Source organism: Daphnia magna, linkage group LG6 (assembly GCF_020631705.1).
Source record: "Daphnia magna isolate NIES linkage group LG6, ASM2063170v1.1, whole genome shotgun sequence".
NCBI lineage: Eukaryota > Metazoa > Arthropoda > Branchiopoda > Diplostraca > Daphniidae > Daphnia > Daphnia magna.
Window position 1 is genome coordinate 833,420 of NC_059187.1, and position 25,397 is coordinate 858,816.

Genomic DNA, 25,397 nt, shown 5'->3' on the forward strand with positions numbered 1-25,397 from the left:
AACAAAAGAAATATCTTTTCATTGCCCCTTGACTTTTGAGTCGTTATGACGATCACGGCCCTGCTGGCCGACGTCATCGATTGATGAGATCCAACCCCTTTTATTCCGCCCCATCATCTGATTTTTCAATTCCATCGTTTTCTTTTTGGGCAATCGATTTAGATCGCCCCGAAAAAAAACCTTTTCTCTTTGCCTTTTCTTATTTTATCCCATTAAAAAAAAATAAATAAAATGGCTCTCAAGATTGGCAATAACAATCTGCTAAGTTGGTTATGTCGGTTGTGTCAATAAAACAAAGTAGAAAAAAGTACTCGGCAGAGTAGGGCTGAAAGGAAAATTGTGCGCAAACTGCATATTGAGAGTGTTTACATTAGGCGGTGCGTACCATCGATGCAATTTCATTTACCCTTTGATTTTTTTTTTTCATCATCAAACGTCGGTTTTTTGATTTTTATTGAGTTCAATTCACTTTGTTCCCCTCATTTATGAAACGAACAAAATGAAATCTTTCGTCCTTTGCGGGAAAGGTCTCAACCGCCAACTCCATTTTTAATGCAATAAATGGAGCTAAATTTTATTTATTTATATTTTTTTTCAAGTCTGTCGTTTCATACGTAAAAAAAAAGAAAATGGCGACTGGTGTAATACAGAAAATAAGCTGCACGCGGAGGCAGATATATAATATATATTGGCAATTTTCTCTTTTTCATCATCAGCTTCCGTCGTTCGGGACACGAGAAATACTGCTGCAAGCCCTAAAAAGAAGAAAATGATGAGAAAAAGAGAGGAAGACGGAAGAAGACGGATGGAAAAAGAGGATCGGGTTCACTTAGATAGAGTTTTGACGTGCAGCTTGGGCTTTAGAATATTGTGACGGAGAATGATGTTGACGTCATTTCTTCACCGAATAGAGCGGGGTGGGGTCGGCTGTTCACTGGTCTTTTATAGATAATAAGGAAGATAAGCCTGTAAGAGAGAAGAGACTATGACTGCTAGAGAGCATGATGGATGATGAGAACTGTCGTGACCGTCTGCTCGTGTGCAACACAACGAAATGCTATTAGCTTGTCCTTTATTTTATTTTATTTTTTAAAGAGGATCACTGACAAAGACATGCGAGGGGAGTTCTTTGTCACCTGAACAACTTTGAACTCTTTTTCACGTACCGAAGTATAGCCATGATTACATGCGTGTAGGTCGATATGTTTATTCACCGCGTAATACGCTATTAGATGGCGTTTGATTGGGCCGGCCGATGGCTCTTGTGCTACAATGGCGATCATATTTGTGCTGGAACATTTTCTTTTTTTTATATCAATTGAAAAAGCTTTTTTTTTCTCTCTTTTGAAAACTGGGATGGATCTCATTATATCGACTATGCATCACTGGTGTAATTTAACCCGTTGTAATCGACCTCGCGCAATCAATCGAGTTGCTGAACCGTCTTTACAATCGTTTGATGAATTGATGCGTTTCGACCTTACATTTATGCAGCAGATTTGAATTGATTTACGCTCGTTGCGTCGGATTCTTTATTGGCAGATTGGCCAATTCACATCTTTTTGATCGGTTTATTTTTAACGACATTGCCAGTTCAAGAAAGGTGGCGCATTCATCTGATCGCAGCTGCAGTCTTCCGTCCGGCTCAGAACTGAGCTCTCTCGTGTCGGAAGAGGAAGTCTATACAAACGAAAGCGAATATTGCCAAATGTAGCGGGTGTAGACTGTACAAGGCCTTTGGCATCCACCTACTGAACAAAACTCAACTCTTCGATCCTTAATATTCTTTGAACGACTATGGTTGACTTTTAGCCACACACCCCAAGAAAAAAGAAAAAGGGTCTGACAGTCTGACAGTCTGACACTAGAATAATTCATACAAGTCTACCCACTTTCCTCGCTTTATAGCGGCTGACGTTTCCCCGAAATGGGTGCGGCGGCTGCGTCAATAACGGCTATACTGTGGCGTAATCTAGACGAACACGTCTACACGAACGAAAGGGCCCTTTTCTTGTAGGCCTACCGGGCTTAAAGCGGACTATAACCGATCGAGTTTGCTCGTCCGCTTCATTAAACGCACGTGTTCTTCCGCCGCACGGAGTGTTTTGGTGTCTCTTGTCAAATGTGTATACGGCCCTCTGATGAATTTTAAGGGGAGGGAGGGAGGAATGTTTTAAGCAAATAGGCTTTTACAAACGACCGTCTTCTTCTTGTTTGTTTAAGTAATGAGACTCCTTTGTCGTGTAAATGCAACGTGCAGCGCTGAACAGTTCGACCGAATGATTTCGCGACATTTTCAACCGCTTTTTGCACAATGGTAGCCACACAAAGAGATCCTTCACACTGCACATCTGCGGTGAATGATATTTGTGGACTGACTCCCTCGCACGTGTCGCACAAAATTAAAAAAGAAGAGCGCTACTTAATTCGTATACATTTTTTTCATTATTTTCACCTTGTTTTTAAACTTGCTCCGGATTTTCCCAAACTGCGTGTTGTTTATACTTTGTTTATTGATGTAATTAACCGATTGAATTGAATATTCGCAATTGTATGGCCGGGTCATTTGACTAGGTACATTTTTAAAGCTTGTCCTAGTTCGAAAAGAGGGTCTTCACCTGCTGCGATCATCTTGCCAACGTGAAAATCCTTGACTGTTTAAATTCATTTGTTGAAAAATTACGCCAAATGCCTTTTTTGTTTACACATAAATATGAACGGCGATCGCCATGAATCCCTGATGCCCAATACGACGATTAATTGGAAAGATAAAGCGCTCTCAAACAGCTTTATAGATCGCCTATTTATCAAGAATCAATGCGAGGCCGGATAGAAAATGCGCTCAAATTCCCCCTTTTTTTTTTTTTAGATCCATTTCGTTTTGCCTCTGATCAGACGTTCTAACCCTAGAAAAAAAAATAAGAAGAAGACGATGGTTCAAGTTTTGACGTTATCAACTCTGAGCGGCCCGTGTGTGTCATCTCAATTGATTCCGTCTGACTTAATATACTCGCGTTGTATTTGTACTGGTATATATTGGGTGCTCGCTTGGTCGAGTTTGTCCAACTACATCAGCTCAATGTTTGGCATCTGTTTGGCCGTGTCTGCAGTAGCCGCGGCATCCGGCAGCAGCTTCTAGAAATGCAGCTGGACATCCTCTCTGACTCGTTTTACGTCTTATTTTCAATTCGGTTGACTGGGCGCTGGCTGTGCGATGCGCTGTCCTTGCAAGTATATATACAGACGGCACTCTCTCCCTCTTAATAGTCTCTCTTAACTCGTCTGTCTTTATTCAACATCGTCATGTGCGCGCCTGTACGTTATTGACACGTTCATTTTTATGTTTCTCTCTTTTAGTAGCGTCCATATTATGTACATCGCCGGGATGTAATAAAAGAAAAAATAGGGCGGCCTATCTGCCAAATGCATCAAGGCTGTCTTCTCCCCTTTTTGGCCAATGAAAACAGATTTAGGGCATTCCCAGACATTCGGCAATGTAGCGAAAAATGGCCGAACATCGTCGATATAACTGAATTAAAACTTCTATTGTCCAAGCCCACATTTAAAAATAAAGTGTGCGACATCAGCTGATCCTTGTACGCACGCAAAAAAAAACCTTGACTTTTGCTAACAGCCCGTAGTTGGTGTAACGTTCGCAATAAACTAAGCACAACAGACATCTTTGCTCGCCAGTCAAGTGCGCGAAAGAGTCTCTGAATGAATCGATAACGTCCAGCTGACTTTGCCCCCCTCCCTTTCGGAAGAGTTGCTTCGCTGCGTGCGATAACGCGGCTCCCGAGTCTTCATAGTTGCAACTGCCACATATCTTTTGATTGACATCCGGCTGACCGTGACCCAAACGCCACCAAATGCCGACATATACGAATAGTAGAACGGTTGGTCCTCCTCGTTACTGCCCCACATTCGGAGCACGTAGCAAAAGGCTTAACTGAATCCTAATGTTGTTTCGCGTTCCACTTTGTTAACAAAAGAAATGGACCCATTTTTTTTTATTTTTTTATTTTTTTATTTTAGAAACTGCCAGTTTTTATTTTCTAAATAAATCCCATTTTCTGTCCGCATGGTTTTTCGTTGCTCGTTGATGGACCTCACAACAGCTGGCAAGGGCGTCCAACTGATGCTGAAGCGTAAACCGCGCGTGGTCGAATGGAATTCCTGTATCGACGTGCCACTCAGCCGCGGCGTTCTCGGTAAATAATTAAATAATAAATAAAAGCTTTTATCTTTAAAAAAAAAATGTGTCTAATGATGTGTTCCTTCTCTTCTTCTTCTTCTTTTATTAAATGCACAGTTCACGTCTTACTGCTGGACCGTTGCACGAGGCCGGCCGAGAAGAGAGGCACGGCTCACGCCGATCTGTTGGTGGGAGCGCAAGTGCTGGCCGACCAGTGCAAACAATCTGCCGGAGACAGCATATGGGTAAGCGCTCAAAGCTTTTGTAATATTCCCTCGTATTTCATCGTAATTGATGAGCGCTGCGACCCTCTTTGTTGCGACGGTTCGGGCCGGGCCGGAATTATGGGTTGCGTGTTGTCCTCAACTTCTGCCTTTTTTGTGTGTCATAAATCTGACGGCGTCATCAAGGATCTGTCAAAATGAAAACAGGATCCTAGTCGCAGTTTTTATCCCTCCCCCCCTCCGTCAAATTATGAGAGATGGAATCAAACCTTACGTTTTAAGAAAAGCGCTTAATCATCAAGCAAACTCGTTGGGGGTTTTCAACGCGAAGCGATGTGCAAATAAAAGGATGTGAACGATGCCTTATTCAGCCATCGCGCTGCACGTCGAATGCCATTGGCCTAACGTACATGCGCAAGGGCTAACGTTGGCTTCGTTTTGAAAAAATCATCTGAATACGATGCTGCCTTTACCTTTTGCTTTACCCTCGGCCCATTTTTCCCCCTTAAAAAAAAAAAAAAAATGTGGCAAGCTCCTTTTGCAAGACCTTCGGGAGCCCAGGCGGCTGTTCTTGACGTGTAATCCAACAGTATTTGTGCAGCCAGTCGTCTGCCTGCCTGCGATGTTTGGTGTTAAAGAAGAAGAAGATTGCGAGAGGGATATAAAGCATAGCGACACGATGGCACATGCAGTGGGGGGGGATCCGCTTTATAGCTGCGACGGGGGCCGTGTGTTTCGTATGCCGTGCGCTGAATTCTCAAGGCGCATCTCTTGCCGAGGGGTTTGCGCTTTAATATAACTTTGCTATGCACGCTCGTGTCGCCATCGACGCATCTGTTTCCTTTTATTGCCGTTTTCTTTTGAACGTGTTAAGATAGAAAAACGCATCACATTATTACGTTTGTGTGTGTGTGTGTGTGACGCTCAGGTCTACATCAAAGCGGGATTTTCTGTTCCTGCCTTGATGTATTGAATTCGTTGACTTGATGTTGGTCGTGTAAAATTCGGGTGGCGTCTCTGCGCCGAATTTTCACCATCATTTTTAATCCATTTGAGTTTGATCAGAGAAACACTACGAGAAAAACGCAAGTAAATTTATTTATTTTTTTGTTAAAAGGATCTGAAATTTGCATATCGGATGGGGGGGGAAAAAAAGGGGAAGTTGACCAGGTAATTCCGCAACTTGGTCATCTGCGCCATCTCGTAAAAACCGATTCAAACTGCCGCCCAAAAAATGAGAAGGTTGGGAAAAGATGAGTGACGCAGTGCGCACATTGTGTGCATACGTGTACTACGTGTACACCCCCATTTTGAGTGTCTTGTAGCTGATGGTAACGTTGCAATTATCGTCCCAAGTCTTTCATGAAGTGATCACTTATTGAGGTCACGCATTGAGTACCATCGTAACGGCCCATTCAAAATGTTGGCTTTGTAAGAAGTCGACGAATGACGCCAAGGAATGCGCGTTGCTTTTTGCAATGCTGGGCATTCCTCCCCCCCTTCCTAATATTATGCAAATTTGTTTTATTTTTCCGGTCGTTGTAACACTCATCGGTATGATTTTTTTTCCTTTTTTTTTTAATTTGCGTGGGGGGGGGGGGGTTGGAATTTGTGTGCGCTTGAGACATTTGTTGACGCTGTCCTTAAAAAGTTCGTTTTCTTTTAAGAGTTGCTCATCCGCCGGAAGACGGAGGCGATGCCCTCCCACCAATAGGACGAGGCGCGAGCCCCACACGTTTTCGGACGAGAATAGATTTGTTTAAATTCCTGACCAAAATGAAGAAAAGAAAAAAAAAATGTTTTTTTCAGAGCGCGGGATGGTAACGACGAAGTAGGCAAACAAACTCGCGAGAGAAATTAGAGCCGTTAACGTTTAAGAGTACGCGAATCTATTGCTGGCCATTCATCGGGCGTTGGAGAAGGGCCGATCCTCATCCGGTCTCTCCATTCATGCCGGGCCAAATCGGCAAAAAAAAAAAAAAAGGCCGGCCAGGATCTACTTTGCGTCAGCACCTGCGGCAGCCACGCCCCAACAAGTGAACGCGAACCGGCCCGTCTTGTTTGTGGTGAACTCTACAAAAAAGGAGGGGGTATTTCCTTCGACTATTGTTTTTAAATGAATTCCGGACATGTTCGTCATATTCATTCGTCGTTTCCTCGAATCCAACGATTAGAAATGACATCACATTTAAAATGCCTCAAAATCTAGGAGATGTACACGAGAGATTGTAATTTACATTTGTAGACAACGTTCCTTGTAGCTTCAGCCGTTGCCCCAACTCTTGTTTAGATTCCAGAGCCAAGCGTCCCACCCCCCTCTGTTTCATCTTTGGCTGCTGCTGCTTTCGTGCAGTACAAACAAGAAATGCTTACGCTCGTTGGCTATGTGCGTGCGCGTTGTTGCACGCATTTCACAGAGTTGCAACTTTGACGCTGTGCGTCTCGTTTTGCTCATTGAAACGGGAGAGGCCAATCAAAGATGCGGCAAACGAAGCGGCCGATTGTCACGCTGCGATAAGAGAATTCACAGATTGGACGTGTGTCTTTTGTCTGCTGTGACTCTAGTGCGAGTGTACGGAACTCGGTTGGCACCGCTCTTCTAAAAGGTCCTCTGCCGGCGGAGGATTGGCCGTCCGGTTCGACTTTTGCTGGCTGTTACAGAGACCGGCTGTGCGCTTTTTTCTGCTGCTTGTATCGTCCCCTATTCTATTTCGAGTATCCGCCGTGAAACGCCCACCTCTTTTCTTTTTTGTTGGTTGTTGTTGTTGCTGCTCTGCTCCTCTCCTACACACAAGGCGTACAGTATATATATTCTCACCCCATTTCATTTTTTTGTTTGTCGTTCGCTCGCCACGAAAAATCTCTTTCGCCTCCCACTGGCGGAATGTGCACCCGCACATCCCTCGCCGCATTGCCTACGTCTGTACACGACAGAGCCAAAAGAGAGTGGAGCAAAACTCCTCCTTCCATTGGTTTGACCTTCTCCTTTGGTTTCGTCCATCCGCCTTCGCTTCGTGCCCGTTTCGAAAGCGTTTCAAACAGAAACGGAATGAGAGTGAAAAGAGAGCAGTTTCATCTCCGGCTTGCGCGTTGATTCAGTCGGACGTCGACGACCAAGACGCTCGCTCGCTCGCTCATTCAATTAATTTCAACAACTGTGACGCCTTTCTTCTTTCTTTTTCTTCCCCCCTCACTTTCCGTTTGGATTTGTTTGCTCTCGCCATCTTTTTGAGACGTCGTTCCAGCCGTACTCGACTCGGTTGTGTCTTGCAGCACGGAATGAAGTTGTGCTCTTTGTAGTTGAGTTTTCGTGCCTCGTTTGTGCCACCTTTTTGAATCGATTCGCATCATTCAATCAGGTCATCTTTCAAAGTGCGTCTTGGGCCCTCTGTTGGCTGTCTATTCTCGACCTTTTTCTTTTCGCAACTGCGTGCACACGAGCGCGAGAGAAGCAGCCGACGGCAGTGAGCGCCGAGAGCTGGGCCGTCTCAACTTGCAACGTCGTCGGAGTTTGGCGTTGGCGGCGAAATAGGCAACTGTGCGGCTAGCGCGTTCTGATGGCGGACAAAAGGACGCGAATTTCTCTTCCGTGATGTGTTTGGCATGTGGCGGTGCTCGCACTGCACCGGCCGTTGCGCGTTTCGAGCGTCACCGAGGCCGCGATGGATCGCGTTTGCTGCTCAATAGCTACCCTTCATCGCGCATCGCATCCTCTTCGTTTTGCCTGCCTTTTTGGCCTCGTTGGCTGCGAGTGTTCCAGCTGGCCCCCGCCACCTTGGCCTGATGTGCCACCGCCTTTTTTTTTTGCCCGGCCGACGCCGTTGGCCAATCAGATTTCCGCCCGTGTTGGCCGTCACCGCCGTCATGACGCGTAGTCGTCGCTCATCCTGACTCGCTCAAGTGAACGTCCAAACAAACGAAAGATTTCTTTTTTCCGTCTCTTCCTTTTGTTTCAGCGCAATAATCCAGCGCATCCGCATCCGGCCCTCATTTCATATTCAAAACTCGGAACTGCCTGTGTTTGCGGCTGTCTCGATCGGAATTAGCGGCTGGCAGCGCCACCGCACTGGCAGTTTTGGTAGCGCGCGCGCGCGTTTCAAATTCATTTCGTTTGAAGTGACCGTTCAATTTTGTCGATTGACTCTGCCCATCGCAGCGTCGTGCGTTTTGTTGTCCTGTCGGCCTTTTTGTCCGCGTCCACAGCCGGCCCTGCTTTGTGCCCCAACAGCTGGATGACACAGGAAGCGGCAGACGAAGACGAGGACGACGACGACGGCGACGAAAGAAAAGTAGCCAAGTGGCCGGACGGTTTACCACCTCAAAATGGATCGAGTGTAATCAGTGTCCAGCTCCTTTTGCGCGTCCTCACACGCCGCTCCGATAGAGACGGCTTGTTGTGTGGGCCAACACAAGACGGACGGTCACGCCCATTGTGCTAGACACGGCCATTTGTTCAATTTTTTTTTTTGAAGTGTTTGTGCCTCGTGAATTTTTTTGTTTTTCTTCCTTCCTCGCCCTCCCCTCAATTCAAATCCCAAAGAAAACAAAAAAAAAAAAACGGTGTTCAATATGATGTTCACCGGCTCACACGCGGCCAAGAAGCGGAGTAGTAGCAGCACCAGTCACAAACAAAGGCAATTTTTGTCGCAGGAACGACAACATCCGGCCGCCATCGCAGAGCGGAGCGTTGACCGCACCCGCCTCAGCTGTCAGGAGGTATCACCGCCCTCTGTTTTGTTTTATTTTTGATGTTTCCTTTGCTTTTTATTTGGCTTTTTCAATTGGTTTAAACTAGTCTATCTTAATCAGATGTCAAGCTTTTAAACGACAACTGATTTACTCAAAGCCAAAAGAACTCGGCCATCAACGTGTGCCAATCTCGTGATTGTGCGTTCGCGTGTTCGTTTTAGAAACTAAGCCGTGCGGTTCACGAAACAACGTTACGTTCCATGAAGCAAACGGGCACTTAACGCTCTTAGGAGATTAGCCTCTTTGCTCCACTCACTGCGGCCTAGGAGGACTATATACTAAACAGTCTGCAACTTTCGATGCGGACGCCTCGAGCCATTTGAATTATTGATCCCCATTTTTGGGCCGCCCTATCTCCTCTTCCTCATTTGAATATAAGAGTGCAGATGAATCAGGTAACCCAATATATATAGGGCTGCCAAAACAGTTGAAGAACGACGTGACAGCGAACGCGACGCGAAAGAAAAATCGATAAAAACTGCAATGTCAATTGGGAAACGAACATTTCGTTTGAATTGACACTGCGATATTTATTTGATTTTGTATGCAATCGAATCATTCCTGTTGTCCTCGGGTTCGCATTTGAAAAATTCAGAGAATGTCGTGTTCTGTCGCCACTGGACTTGATCCCCCCCCACCCACTCATTCTTTCAGTCTTGATATTATAGCGCAGCTCGGAAGAATAGCCTTTCTTCTACCAACTATTGAAAAGAAATAGAAAATAATCATTTCTCTTTAAAAAAAAAAAAAATAACATCCGAAAATAAAAATTGGATTTGATGCAGCATCTCCCAATGGACGCTGCCAGGGCTATATGGTATCCTATAATCTATAGGTCCTTTGCGTGCACAATGTGAAAGCTCTACAGTGTTTCGTAACAGAGTATGTCGGCATACATCTTCTTCGTTCGGAGAGAATGTGTTAGAAAAAGGGGAGGGGGGGCAAAAAAACATTGAACTAGTAATAGACGTTTGGGGCCACACTGCATGATGAAAATGCAATTGCCAACGGTCGCTATAAAGGTCTCGACACGTGTGCCCGTTGCTTATCTTCCGTCTTGTTTTGTTTCTTTCGCTACGCATCTCATACCACAAATTCTTTTTGTGTGTGTGTGTGCTCCCAAGTCGCATTAACGTAGGAAGCGAAGGGGGCCGGCAAAGTGATGGGCGAAAGAAACTCGCCCTTCGCTGCTGGGTTCGGGTCCCATATTGACGTCATCATCCCGCATTGAATTATTCAAGCCCGTGTGACGTGGAGAACAAGGTTCTCTCTCTTCGTCTTTTTGGGCTTGATTCTCTTCACACACACACAGCCGACACGCTTCTCTTTCGTTCTCCTTCCCCCCCCCTTTTCTTTCCTAGTTTGTCACTGCCTTTTTGTTGTTATTATTATTATTTTTTATTTCTTGGCAAGAGCGGAGCATTTTTTTATTTTGTTTCTTAAACCACAGCAACCGCGGCAGCATCTGCTATCGTCTGCCTTTCTGCATTGTTTCTTGTTGCGTGAAATTCAACGCGCTTGCGTGTGTCCCTCCTTTTTATTTTATTATTTATTTTTTTCAAGTCGTGACAATTATTATTTTGTTTCTTCTTTCTCCTTTTTGTTCTCTTGCCTGTGTGTCTATCGAATAGTGGCGTACACAGCAAAGACTCTACAGCCCCCGGCCGTCTAATCAGATTGCCAACTCAAAACGACTGAGGAAGAGGGGGAGAGGCTTTCCCTATCGACGCCATTCGACTTTTATCGGCGAAACACATTCCTCGTTTAAACTGTACCCAACTCTCTCTGTCTGTCTGCTTCTTGTTTTATTTGAGCGCTTCGTCAATTTCTTGATGGCTCTTTTATCCTCCCCCAGCGCTGCCGCTCTTTATCCGCCCAAATTGCGCATACACATGCGGATCTATACGTAAATGTGTATACGCGCATATACAGGGGAGGAATGGTGAAGATAAAAGGGCAGGATAGCGTTCGCTCTGCTCAACTCATTGCGGAACAACGGAGCAAATAGGAAAGAATGTCGTTCGTTCTTTTCTCTGCGTCTTCATTGGTTAGTCATGTCGCGACGGTTGGTCTGTGTGACGTGCGGTGCACGCAGCACTATAACGCGGTATTCGCAATAAAATGGCTTTTATTCGCATGTCTAGTCCCGCACAAGTCGCATCTCGACTGGTGCTCGGCTGAGTGGATCTACGCGGCCGCCGCGATATTTCAACGTGAATGCGCGCATTTGCGAGGTTTTATTTTTTGTTTTCTTTCTTGCCAGGCGGAAAACGCGTCAGCTGTTTAGCGAATTACATCTCAACACATGAAACTGTGTAACATCAACGCATCAAACGAAGGCAGGACATTCATCCAAGAATGTGTTCATCATTTCAGTCGATCGTTAAATGCGGATGAATTAATTTTTAAAAAGAAGAATCGGCTAGAAGAAAAGGCCGGACGATCATTGCGGTCTTTGTTCGAAACAAAAAATGCGAAACGGCCTTTTTATTTTACTTTTGCTTGAACTTGAAAACGACACAGTATCAGTATAGGTTTGTGGTAGCTAAAGGGTAACGGGCAAACGAGGAACATTAGACAAACCATTAACGTTGCAAACACGCACGCACGAAGACTATAACTGCATCGGGCGTATTTGAAATGGCGGGTTCGTTACTACTCTCCCGCTTTGCCAGCCGTTATATGGCCAGGCTGATATTTACATTTTGGGCCGCTCTTCTAATCTTTTTCTCTCGAAAGCTGTTTTTGTTTTTTTCTTTTTCGAGATGATGAATGCTTGGCGCCGGCAGACATCAGATGCTCGTTCGGGGTAATAACACGGATCATTCATTTTAATTCCATTGGCGCCATTTCAGTTGTACCCTACGGTCTTTTTCATTTCTATTTTTTGTTTGTTTAGCCTACCTCTAAAAGAAATGATCTTCAACAAGATTATCAGCTTTTTTAAAAGCTTTAACAGCAATCTATTCACACCTATGATAAATTTCATCCACCTCTTCTTTAAAAAGAAAAATGTATCCCTTTTAGCGGTAAATATTTGTGTCAAGTCTTTCACAAGAGAAACGAAGCATCTCTTTGCTCGTTATACGAAACAACGTAATTTCTGTTTTGTTTCTCCTTCGTCCAACGCCGACAGATATACATGACCTACACGGTTGGTGTACACTAATTGGCCGGAGTTATATATATATATATGTGAGGGCCTGATGCTTTGGGCCATTTCGTTTGTCTGCGCACGTCCCCAAGTTCCGCGGAAAAAAAAACTATCCAACTCTCCCAGTTTTTGTTATTAAATAAGTTTTTGTTTTTTAAAAGTTAGACAACAGAGTATGCACAAACGCATTTGCCAACAACGACTCCTTTTCAAAGTTGCCGCTTTTGCGTGCACACACACACACGCGCATCTTTTTGGGTTCGGTTAGTTATGTACGGGGGGGGGGCTATAGTCTAAACAGAGATCCGTAAACCGAATCATCATTTCCTATTATACCGTTTCTAAATACGTTCTTCGGCGAAAGGTTATTGCTTTGAAAGTTTGAAGTGAACCAAAACAAACAAGCAAACGGTTGATCTCGTTGCCGCGCGATTCTGTACATTCGTCGAACTTGTGCATTTCAAAAAGAAGAAGAAGGAAATTCAAAGAAAGTCGAGGAAATGCTCACTTGACAGGTTACATAGTTCTATTTCTGTTTCGGCCGCTGCTCGTTCGTCAAATGCTCGTGACACGTTAAGCAAACGGCTCCGTGTGCTGAGATGCAAGCCACTTGTCCGCATCGTGCGCATCAACAAGCCAATCATCGGCCGCTTTATTCTAGGCCACTCGACTCTAAGGTTAGGTCAGCGTTCGCCAAACGTCAAGAAAAGCGTTGTTGCCAATTTTCGTGCTCGCTTTCCAACAACAAACGGAGTATACTTTGAAATGATTGATATGTCATTTCCTTGGCTTGCAATGTGTTAAACGAGTCGCTTGGCCCAACGTCTCGACGAATAAAAACAGGGAGCCAGGCACCAACAACGTGACTGCAACGAATGACGTAACAAAAAGATAAAAAGGGTGGCGAGACCCGATACACAATTTCTTTCTTGCTGACGTTCCTAGTGATCCATTGACCCAGAATGGTTCGATCTTTCTGGCCGCTCCCGTCTTATTGGAGCGTGTATTATACGCTAGAGGTTCTCTATTCGTATATCCATCGTATGTAAGCCAGTGCGCGTATAGGGCATTGTAATCGTTCCGACATTAACTGGGATATAATAGCCGACGGCCATTATAATAGGATGCCTCAAACAGACAAAGGGGATTCTGTCTGTCAATACGGTAGCGGATCCATTCAGCGAAAAATACAACGCATCTGATTGCAATGGATAACTGGAGCGAGAAGCGCAAAGGCAAAGCGAGTTTCCGCCATCGTTGCCGTTTCCCCCGCAACGCGCGCGCGTTGTGCTGAATGAAAATGTAATTGAAGTTTTCCCTTGTGTTGGGCTGTCGTGCAGCGCAATATCGTTTCCACTACATTTCAGGGCCTCAAGTCTATGCGGCCAGTCACATAACGATGATGTAATAGTCCCATTATAGCGTTACGTATGTTTTCCTATTCTTTTATCTTGCGATGACGTTCGTCTTTTATTTTATTTTTTAACACCTACCATTGCCGTCTGTACGTAACAGTCGCCTTTCTTTTGTTTTTCGTGATAGTTTTTTAAAGAATCGGACAAAGTCCTTTGAGTTTGCAGTGCCGATTTCCATCTAATCTGACACCGGTAGACTTTAAATGTTGAATGAAACGTCAAAGATAAACTGATGTGTGTTGTGCTTCAGTCGCAGATATGAATGTTTTCAAGTACGCATCGGAATTTCGTGTGTGCAAGAGAATCGATACCGTAAAGTTTTTCCGAACTTGTTTCGTTGCGATGGATGGATGTTTGGATTCTATCCCTCCCCCCTTTTGGGGGGGTCGTGTTATTGGCAAGAGTCCCAAGAAGTTGGGTTTGGCGTCATCCTCGCCCTCAGGGACGAGTAACAACAAATGACTATATACTGCTATATCAAATCGCTTGTTGCGGAATATATAAATATAGTTGACTTTAACCCACCCGGCCGAGATCGATAAGACGAGCTGGACCTTTTTTTTTTTTTTGTTTTGTTTTGTTTCACCCGTTAAAAGACGATCCTTTTTTTTTTGGGGATGCCCAGTTGCGCATAGGGCAAAGACGTTACGTCTAGACAACTAGCAATCAAGAGTGTTCACGTCCAGCATCTGTAATTCGATCACGAACGTCTTAACTGTGCCCAACTCTTCTTTTCCTATTTGTCTTGGTTTTCTTTAGATTTTGTTGTTTCTTTTTCTTATTATTTTCACGTTCCATTTAAACGATTGACTATCGAAACCTCCGCATCATCTATCGTATAACTTGAGTTTGGAGTTGATGTCCTCAGATCGAAGGTTATCGCCGATACATTTTGAAATGATTGAAATCCGGATCGATAAAGGGTTTCTGGTCAGACATTTTCGTGTTTTACAGACGTAATTATTTAGTGGCCGTCGCATGTTAGAAAGCCTCGTTTCTCTGAATAAACAACAATGCGACTGGCCAAAATGGATTTTTCTTTTTGTTTTGTAGACCAGCCAAATTGTCGTGACCGATTGGGTCCTTTAAATGGCGGAAACTCTTTTTGACATTGCAAATATCACCGCGAACAATCAACCGGATTGGCCACAAATGTTGAATCTTTTTCGGGACTGGCTGATTCCAGCAAAGTTTATCTACAAAGAAGAAGAAGGAAGAATATGTTTCATTATGATCTAGTGAAATGTGCGCGCCGGACGATTGACGACCTCTTCCTTTCCCATTTGGAACGGGGAAAACTGGACAAAAGGGCCGAGCCAATAGTAACTGATGACCTAAATTGATGGGCCTTTTTTGGCTTGCCTCTGTTTTTGGGCCTTCTATTTTCGTTTGCCCTTTTCTTATTGCTCTTGTTCTTTATCTTCTTCTTCTTCTTCTGGGCTGGGGGTTGTGGTCTGTTTGGTTTTAATGGGTCGATTAGCAGATGCATTCGAGTTGTAGCTTATATACAGATAGTACTCATCGTTAGTCTATCATCTGCCCCCCCCTACATTACACACTCGTACGTGTTGAAAGAACGCACAAAAATTTCGTAACAAAACAGGGCAGTTGGCAAGCGAATAGGAGGCAATCAAGCGCGGCGTGCGGATGCGACCAATCGTCCGTATAATCCAGTACATAAAAGAAAACGAAAAGTCCCTTGTGATGCTCACGTTAGCTCATCTTTTTCGCGATACCATCCCGTCATAGGATCTTTTATTTTTCAGATGCAATATAGGCAACCGCAAACCTCTAAGGTCCAATCAACTCTGCCAATTTGGCCGTACAAGGTCGCCATCTCCAATGTCAGGCATTTATCAACGTGGACGGGTAACGTTGGGCTATCGCTCTTTTTCCTATCAAAACTGACAGATAGACGTGAAGATGTACTTAAACAAAAATGGGGGAAGGGCGAGTTTGTAGCCGTCGAAACGGCAAGGGTAAACGGGATCGAGGGAGCCATCTTCTGTGACGTCACACGTGGCCAGTCTATTCTAGTGGAGTAACGAAATCGATGGCATCCCTATTAGCCTGGCGTAGGGCTGATCTTTCGATTTTGTATGATTTCATTTGTTACGTAAATGTCAAGACATGAGCCAAAGGGAAAGAAAGAGAGGGAAACAAAAAAAGAAAAAATATTTAAAGAGAGGAAGACATCAGTGTGTCATTATGGCAAGAACGGTTGGACAGAAGCGAATCAAAGAGCGAAATCACGTGAATAGGATATATAAGCCCACCCTTGTACAAAAGAAGCCATGGAACTATTTGATGAATGCGAGGATTGAAAAGATCCTCGCAGATTAAGGCTGTGTTGCCATTTGCTGTATGTACCGTTCTACACGTCAAAGATTAACATTTCGAGAAGCAATTAACGAAATAGAAAGCCATTTGCACCGTCATAACTTTGGCGCGTCTTGCGCCGTTTTCAATGCGTTTGATGTTTCTCCATACGTCTCAAACGCAATGCTTAAATACAATTATCTTATTGAGATTGGTATTAGTGACCGGTCAGATCCCCCACGATCCTCCAAAGACATCAAAGTATGCAGGGACGGCATGCCACCCAACAACCTTTCGAGTTCCATCTCGTACGATGCAGAGCTACACATTCTATAGATCAACAGAGTAGCCACAAGAGCAGTATATGTAACGTTGGTAAGATCAAAGTTAGGCTTGCGTCCCAACGAGTGGCATCGCAACAAACGAAACTGAGCGTTTTCGCATTCCGCGTTGTCACGTGTGCCACGTCCGCCTCGCAACGTTGTCGTAACATTGCGGGCGAAATAAATGTTGTTTTCTTTTTTAAAATAGGACGTAAGTTGACGTAGCAAAAGTGACTTTGAATCGGAATGTTCTTCAAGCAAATACAAATCGAGGGCGATGTTTTGAGAAGGAACGTTCGAGTTGTTTGGGCCCCCGCTGATGTTGTTATCCCGACAAAGTGTGGCCTCTTCCCTAGACACGAACCGGCTCTTTGTTTATTAATAAAGAGATGGTTGAATTCGGGAATTATTGATGGTCTAAAGCCAGCGGTATATAGAAACAGTCGACACACGCAGACACTCAAGTGGCACCATCAGCTTTAATCAGCTTGTGCTCCCCCTCTAATAGCTGCAGAACCCCAACTGTGTAAATATATATATATTTGGGCTTGTCTATTTTTAGCGTTTAGTGACGCGTTAAGGAAACTGGCTTTCCGTAGCGCTGCGCTGTGTATTGATTTATATATTTTGTGTTGCAAGACCGTATGAATCGGCTTGTGTACAGACGAAAACGGGCAAGTAAAACAAGGACGGACCTATCAAAGGCGCCATCTCACCCCGCTAAACAAACAATTGAAATTCAATTTTCTTGTGTATTGAATTGGAGAGGTGGAGCGCCGATGTGTGCGACTCGACCGCGAGCGTTGACGGCATTCGGTTTTTACTAGGGGAAGAAATCTAAATTTGCGAAACGGGAAAAATCTAAACAATATGAGTCATAAACACATCGGTAAGACGCAATTCGAAGAAAAAGAATGAAGACGAATCAGTCATTCATCAAACGGCGTTTCACGAGGGATTGAATTGAATAAGAAAGGCATTAAACGTAAAAGTATAGGCCGATAGACATCCAAGTGCGTGCGCGCTGCAGCTTTCAAACGTGCAAGAGAAATAGAATCGACAACGAGATGGAATATAAACGCAGACGTTGGAAAGCCGAAAGGTTTTTGGCCACGTCCGGCCACGCCTACGCCGACGCCCAGTTTATTTTTAAAACTCTTTCCGTCTTTATGGATGGTTGAATTCTTCGAAAGAGAAACATATCATCGAGCTTTTACATTCGCCCTTGGCCACAGAGTTCGCAACCCATCTGCGCCCTCTCCTTGCCCACTGAATGTTGTACGTACGATGGCCGATTGGGTTGGCAAAAGAAGAGCCGGCCGCACAGCCATGGATCCGATATTTCATTTCGGGCATCGTCCATTCATCTTGGCTTGTCCATCGCACTTACAGACACTTTGAAATAAGTTTCGGGACGTCCATCCATCTGCTCTATGCCACGAACTAGATTACAATTCTATAGTGCTCTTTAAGATATTTTATATGGCCTACTACTACACAATAGCGTTATGTACGTAGTGGACTATTTATTATATGGAGTGGATTGTCAGCCGTTCGATGATCAATTGCGTATAGCCTGTTGAGAAATAAATAGACGGCATTGGGTCATTATTCATCATTAATGGTTGGAAACTTGCTTGCGGATTCGCGAATCAGGGAGGAAGGAAAGAGCGAAAACGTGATTGAATTTGAATAAATCTCATGTGAAATTTATATCCATTGTGTAGTGTTAATAATTTCCAATCTAATTCATTTTTTTTTTCTATCGTTTGTTTTGATTGATGCAGTTGAAACTTCGACCTACCGGCCGGCTCAATGTCCAGGTGCGACACTTCCGCGAAAGTGACGGTAAGCATTTCCCCCCTCTAATTAAATATTCACGTGCCGAGCGCATGACGAGTCTAGATCTTTGCGCGGCTATTAGGCCTCGGGCTATGTCATAACAAACTTGGATGCAACGCCATTTATCAATTCGTTTGGCGTCTTAGTTTTTATTCATATTAACAAACCCGACTGCATTCATTTTTTTGAATTGATCAAGGTCCCGCGTTGGACGGTGACGACTTCAGTCTGGGCGGCGGCGGGATCACGCGCCGTCGCGGAGCCATCAAACATCACAAAGTTCACGAGGTCAAGGGCCACAAATTCGTTGCCAAATTCTTCCGCCAGCCGACCTTTTGTGCCTTTTGTCGCGATTTCTTATGGTACGTATACATTTTGTACACAAAACCAAACACATTCTTTCCAAATGTCCAAATTAAAGCGTTACGGTTAAGTTCATTCCATCACAGCATTCACGTCAAACGTTCGTGCGTTAAAAAGCAGCGGATAAATGCTGCATATAGATGACGAATAGCTTTGATATACATTGTTCACTATTATGCGGTCGATTTAAACGCGATCGGTGTGAGACCAGCAGAAGCGATGCCAAAGTAAAGGCTCGTGTCCGCGCGTGAGGAATCGTTGGATTATTATTGGACGCGATGATCAATGACCGCTCTACTTTTGGCCGCAATTTTTCTTTTTCTTTTTCTTTCACTTTTTCCTCTGGAAAGATATGAGTTTTTTTTTAAATATTTATTGCACAATCCTTTCTTAAAATAAATTTTATTTCTTATTGCAGGGGGTTCGGCAAGCAGGGCTACCAATGTCAAAGTGAGTAACGTTTGCCTCTCTTTATTTTCATTTCTATTTCACGTTTATTTTTTTTTTTGTTAGCTCCTTTGCTATTGTCGTATACGCGCGGTCGTCCATTGTGGGGGGGGGGGTAGTAAGCGAACCATTCGAGAACAGACCGTAACGTTTTGAAAGCGCATTTCCGCACCAGCGTTTCCGCAAACCCTTGGCAAGTTTTACGCCCAACCACTTCAATATAGTGATTGCACAATAACCGTCAAAGTTGAGCGAGTTCTATCGAGAACACAAGTGGCATAAATCAGGCCAAGTCCAACGCTTCGAGTGCTGTTATTATGTGCACAACTTCTTGATAATTCCTAGTTTTATTGCCATCGATCGGGCTGAACTATTTCGACATTGTTTTTCCTAAATGGATGGCAATGTCCTCCACGTCCATAACGATTTGGAGAGTCTGTTACGTGAGACGCAAATCAGAGATAATGGAAACTATAAGATGCAACTGTTTTTTTTTTGTTTTTTGCGACGATATTGGATATTCCCTGGAAAATGTCGCAGAAAGCTGATCCAACTTGGTGGATATTACCAGACAGAGGAAATCAATTACATCGTTGGACGCGACAGACACGACAGATATTTTGCTTTCCCATGTTTCTTCCCTTTATTTCGCTTTCGTTTATTCAATGGGTGCGAGCAAGAGCCAACGTATTAGGACATTTTCCGAATGAATTCACTTGCTGCATGCATCAATGGAATCCTTCGATGATGCATGCTCCATTTCAGGATCTACGTATCTCTTACGAAATAGCAGACCCATTGAGAATCAAACGTTTCTATGGTGAAATGAATTTTAAAAAGGAAAAATTGTAGTAGTTTCATCAATAACATCTAGGGCTTTTTCATGCACTCATGTGCATTTCTTTAAAGGCCCGTAAGTAGTTTGGTTATATCAAGATTAAAATCTTCTACGATGAAATGCACCGTGATTAAAAAATCTGAACGCGTTCAGGGCAAACGTCCGTCTCAGAAGTTTAGCCATTTGCTCTGGACCGTTCAGAAATATCGTGAATCGGGGGCGATAGTTCTACTATACTTGTATATCGTTCAAGCGAAAGCTCTTTCTGTGATAGTTTCTTTTGTTCACTTCCATCAGCGCTCCAATTTATGCGGACTCTCGTCCATTAATTAGCGCGACTTACGACTCGAAAGGTGTACGTTACCGGACCGAAGTAGAAAACCCTTTACTTTTATTTGATTCGTTGCTGTTTCGCTTGGTTAGATAATAACATCAAATCAAAGTAAAACGTACACTCGACGACGTATGAACCAACTGACAATCAAGAGTTTCAACGAATTTCATTTGATCGCATGGATCTCAAAAATCAGCTGATTTATTTGAGAACAAGTCAGCCCCACGCGTGAACTGCAATCTGATTATCACGATTCGTATTGAAAAGCCTCGTTTCTACTAGCCAGATGTTGGCTCTGTTATTACGTCTATGGGTGCGATGATGAATCCAAAGAACATCTGCCCCTCACGCGTAGGATACACAAGAGCAGCGCAACATCCAGCGGATGGCAATTTGTTTGCATTGTGTAGAATAAGTATTGCGTTGTTATTTCGCCCGTTTTGACGAGCCAAAAAGAAGCAATATCTTTAATCTCGAGTTGCTTTTATAATACCACCAACCAGCAAGATTTTCCAGCAATTTTTCTTTCTTTTCTCTCTCTCTCTATCTCTTTTGGAACGCGAGTTGCGAAGAGCGTGTCTAATCCCCGCGGGGCATTAGGCGCGCCATCTACTTCCGAGCTGTCCGTACGCATCCCCGCGTTTTCCCACATTTAGTCACGACGTCATCTTCTGTTCTCGATCGTTCCATTCGCAAAGGATTTGCATTTGCCAAGAGCAGATGTAAGCCGCGTAGTATAGCCGCGTAGGATTTCGCTCCATTGGCGACAGCAGCGACATCTGCCACGAAGATTTTCATAAACAATTTTGTGCTGCAATAGAAATTGCCAACTCCCAAGATTTACTTAAAATCTTCTTTTTTGTGTGTGTGTGTGTGTGTCTTCATCTTCCTGTGGGCGATGAATAGTTTGCCAATGTGCTGTGCACAAAAAGTGCCACGACAAGATCCTCGGAAAATGCCCCGGCTCCGGCAAGGAATCCCAAAACACCATCGTAAGTGTTTCTTTTTATTATTATTATTTTTTTTTTCTCTCCCTGTGTGTGTGTTTGGGGGAGGGAGGGTGGTGGGTGTTCTATATATTTTCTGGGTGATTTATGGACTGACGTGTCTCTTAATTCCATTCACCTCCTCCCATATATTGTGATGTACTGTACATCTCTTTCCTCCTGGGTCAATTTTTAAATTGCTTTTTTCAGCTATTCTTGTCTCGCTTCGAGAGATGCCCTCCTATTGTTCATATGTCAGCATAAATAATCCTAGACTTTGGTGCGTAAATATTGAATGTCGTCGCGTGAGCGGCCGAATCATTTCGAACCGCGATTCGAATCAAATCGGGAACAAATCATTTTTGTATGGAAAAAAGAAATCGGGATGAGTTGATGCAATCACAAATCAATTTCTTAAAAGCAAAAATGTTTTTAAACAAAATTCGCATTGAATAAGTAAAGAATTATCATGTTTCTAGATCCACTTTTGATTTCTCCATGCTTCCGCATTCCATTACGGAACGGGGAAAAAAAAATCTTTTAAATTTTGGAAATTCTTGATTCAAACAACTTGTTTGGAAAATATGCAAATCAATACTAGAAAATCAAAGGCTGAAATGGGGAAACAAACTAAAAACCAAAAGTTTAATTCGAATGTGAAATTAAATTTGTGATTTGGGCGAACAAAAAAAAACTGATTCGGCCGGATCACGGGCGCAAAACGTGTGGGGATGCATTCGCTGCACGTGCCCTGCTTCAGAAATCATTGATTACTCCATCCTCGCGCTGCTGAGCGAGTCGCGTAGCGTGACAAGATTGCGTCACGAGTCCATCATCAATCTGTTGGCATTTGCCTCCGATTTTTTATTATTCTTTCGCTACTGACAATGAAAGGCTACGCAGGCAATCTACCTCAACTACATTTCCATACTTTATCCATCTTGTTGAGAATGTAGAATCAGCAGGAAAAAGAAAAGAGGAGCAGGGGAGGACAGCTTACACACAGGCGCTGTCTCCATATCTTTCTGTGTTTTTTTCTCCATTGTCATTTGCCGGCCACACGTTCTCTTTTCAAATGAGCGCGTGAAACAGGAGAAAACATGAGCAATCTTCGTGTAGGGATGCGGGATGATGCCTCCGTGCCATCGCACCCAACTTCTATGAATAGCTTTCCAACTTTGTCTATTTCTTGCGACCCTCAAAATGCTCTCGTCCAACGGTTTGCCTCGTGCGCTCTCTGCGGATGTCGTGCCGTACGTCTTTTGTGCGTCCATTCTTCCAGCTGTAACACTACGTTATCCGTGGGGGGTGGGGGTGGCAACAAAGAATTATCGTTATAGAAGCAGGGGCAAGACAAAAAAGACGTCCATAACACAAAAAAAAATGATTTTTATTTTTGCTATTCGTTTTACATGGCCAATGGAAGAAATCCAATTCCTAAATGGATATGTACGGTGGGATCTTATTGTACACATAAATATGTACGTAGACAGGGCGGCCAATAAGCTAAACCTTAGTTTACGTCGGACTGTTATACAGTATAGTTAAATGGTATCCTCTTTCGTTGTTGCTACCCGTTGCTACCCTCCGTTTAAAAATACACCATTGTACAACATCCTGGAAACGAAGCCTGTGGACAATGCAGAAATATAGATCCTAACTTTCGGAGAGGCTTTCAACTAACGTTAATTGTCTTTTTCTTTTTGTCTTTTCATTTTCTCGGCTCGTCGATGTGCCATCTTCATCACGATCCTATACTTCGAATGGCGAATTCTTGCTGGACGATGTCAACACTAATTGTGTGGTTGGCTACGTTCACGTAGTACCTGCGAGAGCGGTTCAAAATCGACGTACCGCATCGGTTCCGCGTTCACAACTACATGTCGCCCACCTTTTGCGATCATTGCGGATCGCTACTCTACGGCCTATTCCGGCAAGGACTAAAATGCGAAGGTTTGTTGCCATTTTCTATCGGCCATTTTCCTCTTTTGTGTGTGTGTGTGTGTGTCTATCTACAATATTTCTCGTGACTGCGCAACTTCCTTGGCTAAACTTTGTTTGGCGATTTGGATTTGGGGACAAGCGGCTTCTATCTAACAAGTTTGGGTTGTTGTTGGTGACGAGATTAAGAAACTTTTTGGACCCAACGAGATTTAGTAAGAGATGATTCGATTTGTACCGGAGGATTTCTGCGAATTGTTTGAAAATAGGCGCTTTTCGGACACGTGTCAATTGAGATGATGCTTGAGTGAACTCCGATATCGTGCTTTAATCATCGAATAGGCTTCTACGCCTATTTCCGTTAGAAACATCAGGTTAGTTTATTTGCCCGACTGGTCGCTCACGCCATCTAGCGTTAGCATGAGAAGACGAACACGAATACCGCTCACGCTGACCGTCAAAAACCGGGATCACGATTTATTGTTGCTTCGTCCACTAGATGGCAACCTTTTCGCGAAGAATATCACAAGGAACAGAATAAATCTTCATTTTGATCTTCTCGTTTAACGCGTCGATAAGACGAACTACGCATATCAAATGCCGATCATTCGGCATCATATTTCGACTAGCGGAGATCGAATAACAGTCAACAATGACGTCACGTGATGTGTGGCTGTTGGGCTGACATCTGTTTGTGCACGAACCAACGTCAACAGTCAATAACCTTAACCAAACAGAGATGCTGCGTACACAGTTGGGCAAATCAGGTGTTATGTCTAAAAAAAGCTTCGGGTCACGCGTTCGCCTATCGTGCCAACAAACGAACATACCTATTTTCAATTTTAAATTTAAAAAAAGGAATGAAAAGAAAACCATGGGCTTCAACTGGCTCTTCTACAGACACGAGCGTGAATAAGAAGTTATGTAGGGGACCTGTGTGTGTCAAGTGGAACGAGCCGCACCTGCACGAGGCAATTGAACCGAAATGGTTTATGGGCCTGTCGAATGTTGTACGACACGGGCGTTTCACTTCTTTGCCCCCCCTCCCGAGCGGGCAAACAAATTCAATTCTGCTTTGTTGAAACGACGACAACGTTCCCTTGTTGAGAAAAGGTCTATTGGCATTTATGCGAAGAAGCTGCGCGTAACAAGTTTTCTTCGGCCACAGAAGTGGATGCCAAGTTGGCGCCCATCTTCTCCCAACATCGCAGCAACAATGCCGAACAGTTCCGAGTCTCTCGACAGTTTCGTGTTTCGATCTAAAAATACGTTGGCGCAAGAAAAAAATTTTTTATTTTTATTTTTTTACACACTGTGTGTGAGCCCCGATGCGCCTTTCCTTGTACGTTTCTCTAAAAAAAAACAAGAATGATTGGATCTTTTTTGTGTGTGTGTGTGTGTGTGTGTGTGTGTGTTGTTCTTTTCTGTACTTTGAAATATCCCGCGTATTTATTCCTTCTCTCTTTGCTTAGTCCGATGTAGAAACACACCAAAATAAAGGTCTAAACGGCAACTGCCCCGCGTTTTAAAATAACCACACACGCGCTACCATAAGTTAAGTTTGTAACGCCGCACAAAAGCGTGAAACAGCCGAAAACCGGCGTCGCCTTAACGGTTATCGCAGTTTGGAACGACTTGTCGCCCATGGGGCGGGGGGAGTTTCGTACGGTCGGCGTTGATGACGAGACAGCAAAACGGGAGCTAAAGAGGACTCACGAGGGTCTACACCAGTGTTGTATATACTTTGAGAAAAACGGGCTTAATGCCACGGATAGGCTGGGCTGTCCGACCGCCGACTGGTTCTCCCCAGTTTCGTTTTTGGCGTCCGCTTAGTTGCAGTTCGTCATTCGATCCAAACTCATCTGTTACATCCAGCTGCACCGTCTACAACAGTGCCGTCTTGTTATAGCCATTGACATTTGACAAGAAGAGATGACAGTGCCGACTTGTTACAAGGCAAAATTCACGTGTACCCATTTTTTTCTCTGCAAATGGGAATCAGCCAATTGTGTTGAATGAAGTAAAACTTCACTTGTGAAAAGCTAGCTAAGCGAAAAATTCGAGCGATCGGGAAAATTCACGCTCAAAAAGAATGGCCGGCCGTAGCTATGGCTACAATTTCGGATCGCCTTCATCGCCGTATTCATCGTTCAGTTCGAGTTACAACAGCGGGCCGTCTTACCATCTCACCTCTTCGTCTGGTTACGGATCGTCCGCCAGCCGGATCTTGTCCGGTTTCGGAAGCAGTTCGGGCGTTTCATCTAGTT

General features: G+C 44.0%; 1 protein-coding gene across 5 annotated transcripts in view; it reads left to right on the forward strand.

The window, feature by feature from the left end:
• Window positions 1–25,397, forward strand: part of LOC116924818 (putative protein kinase C delta type homolog) — a 42,059-nt gene that overhangs the window by 10,390 nt on the left and 6,272 nt on the right. For 3 of the 5 annotated variants that reach the window (XM_032931390.2, XM_032931393.2, XM_032931389.2), the window contains exons 3-9: window positions 4,119–4,211; window positions 4,313–4,440; window positions 18,167–18,227; window positions 18,421–18,583; window positions 19,003–19,034; window positions 21,110–21,195; window positions 23,013–23,142. In XM_032931390.2, coding sequence (XP_032787281.1) covers window positions 4,119–4,211; window positions 4,313–4,440; window positions 18,167–18,227; window positions 18,421–18,583; window positions 19,003–19,034; window positions 21,110–21,195; window positions 23,013–23,142 — 693 coding nt within the window. Of the gene's footprint in view, window positions 1–4,118; window positions 4,212–4,312; window positions 4,441–7,510; window positions 9,136–18,160; window positions 18,228–18,420; window positions 18,584–19,002; window positions 19,035–21,109; window positions 21,196–23,012; window positions 23,143–25,397 lie in introns of those variants that run through there. The other 2 variants (XM_032931391.2, XM_032931392.2) reach the window with 2 other exon arrangements.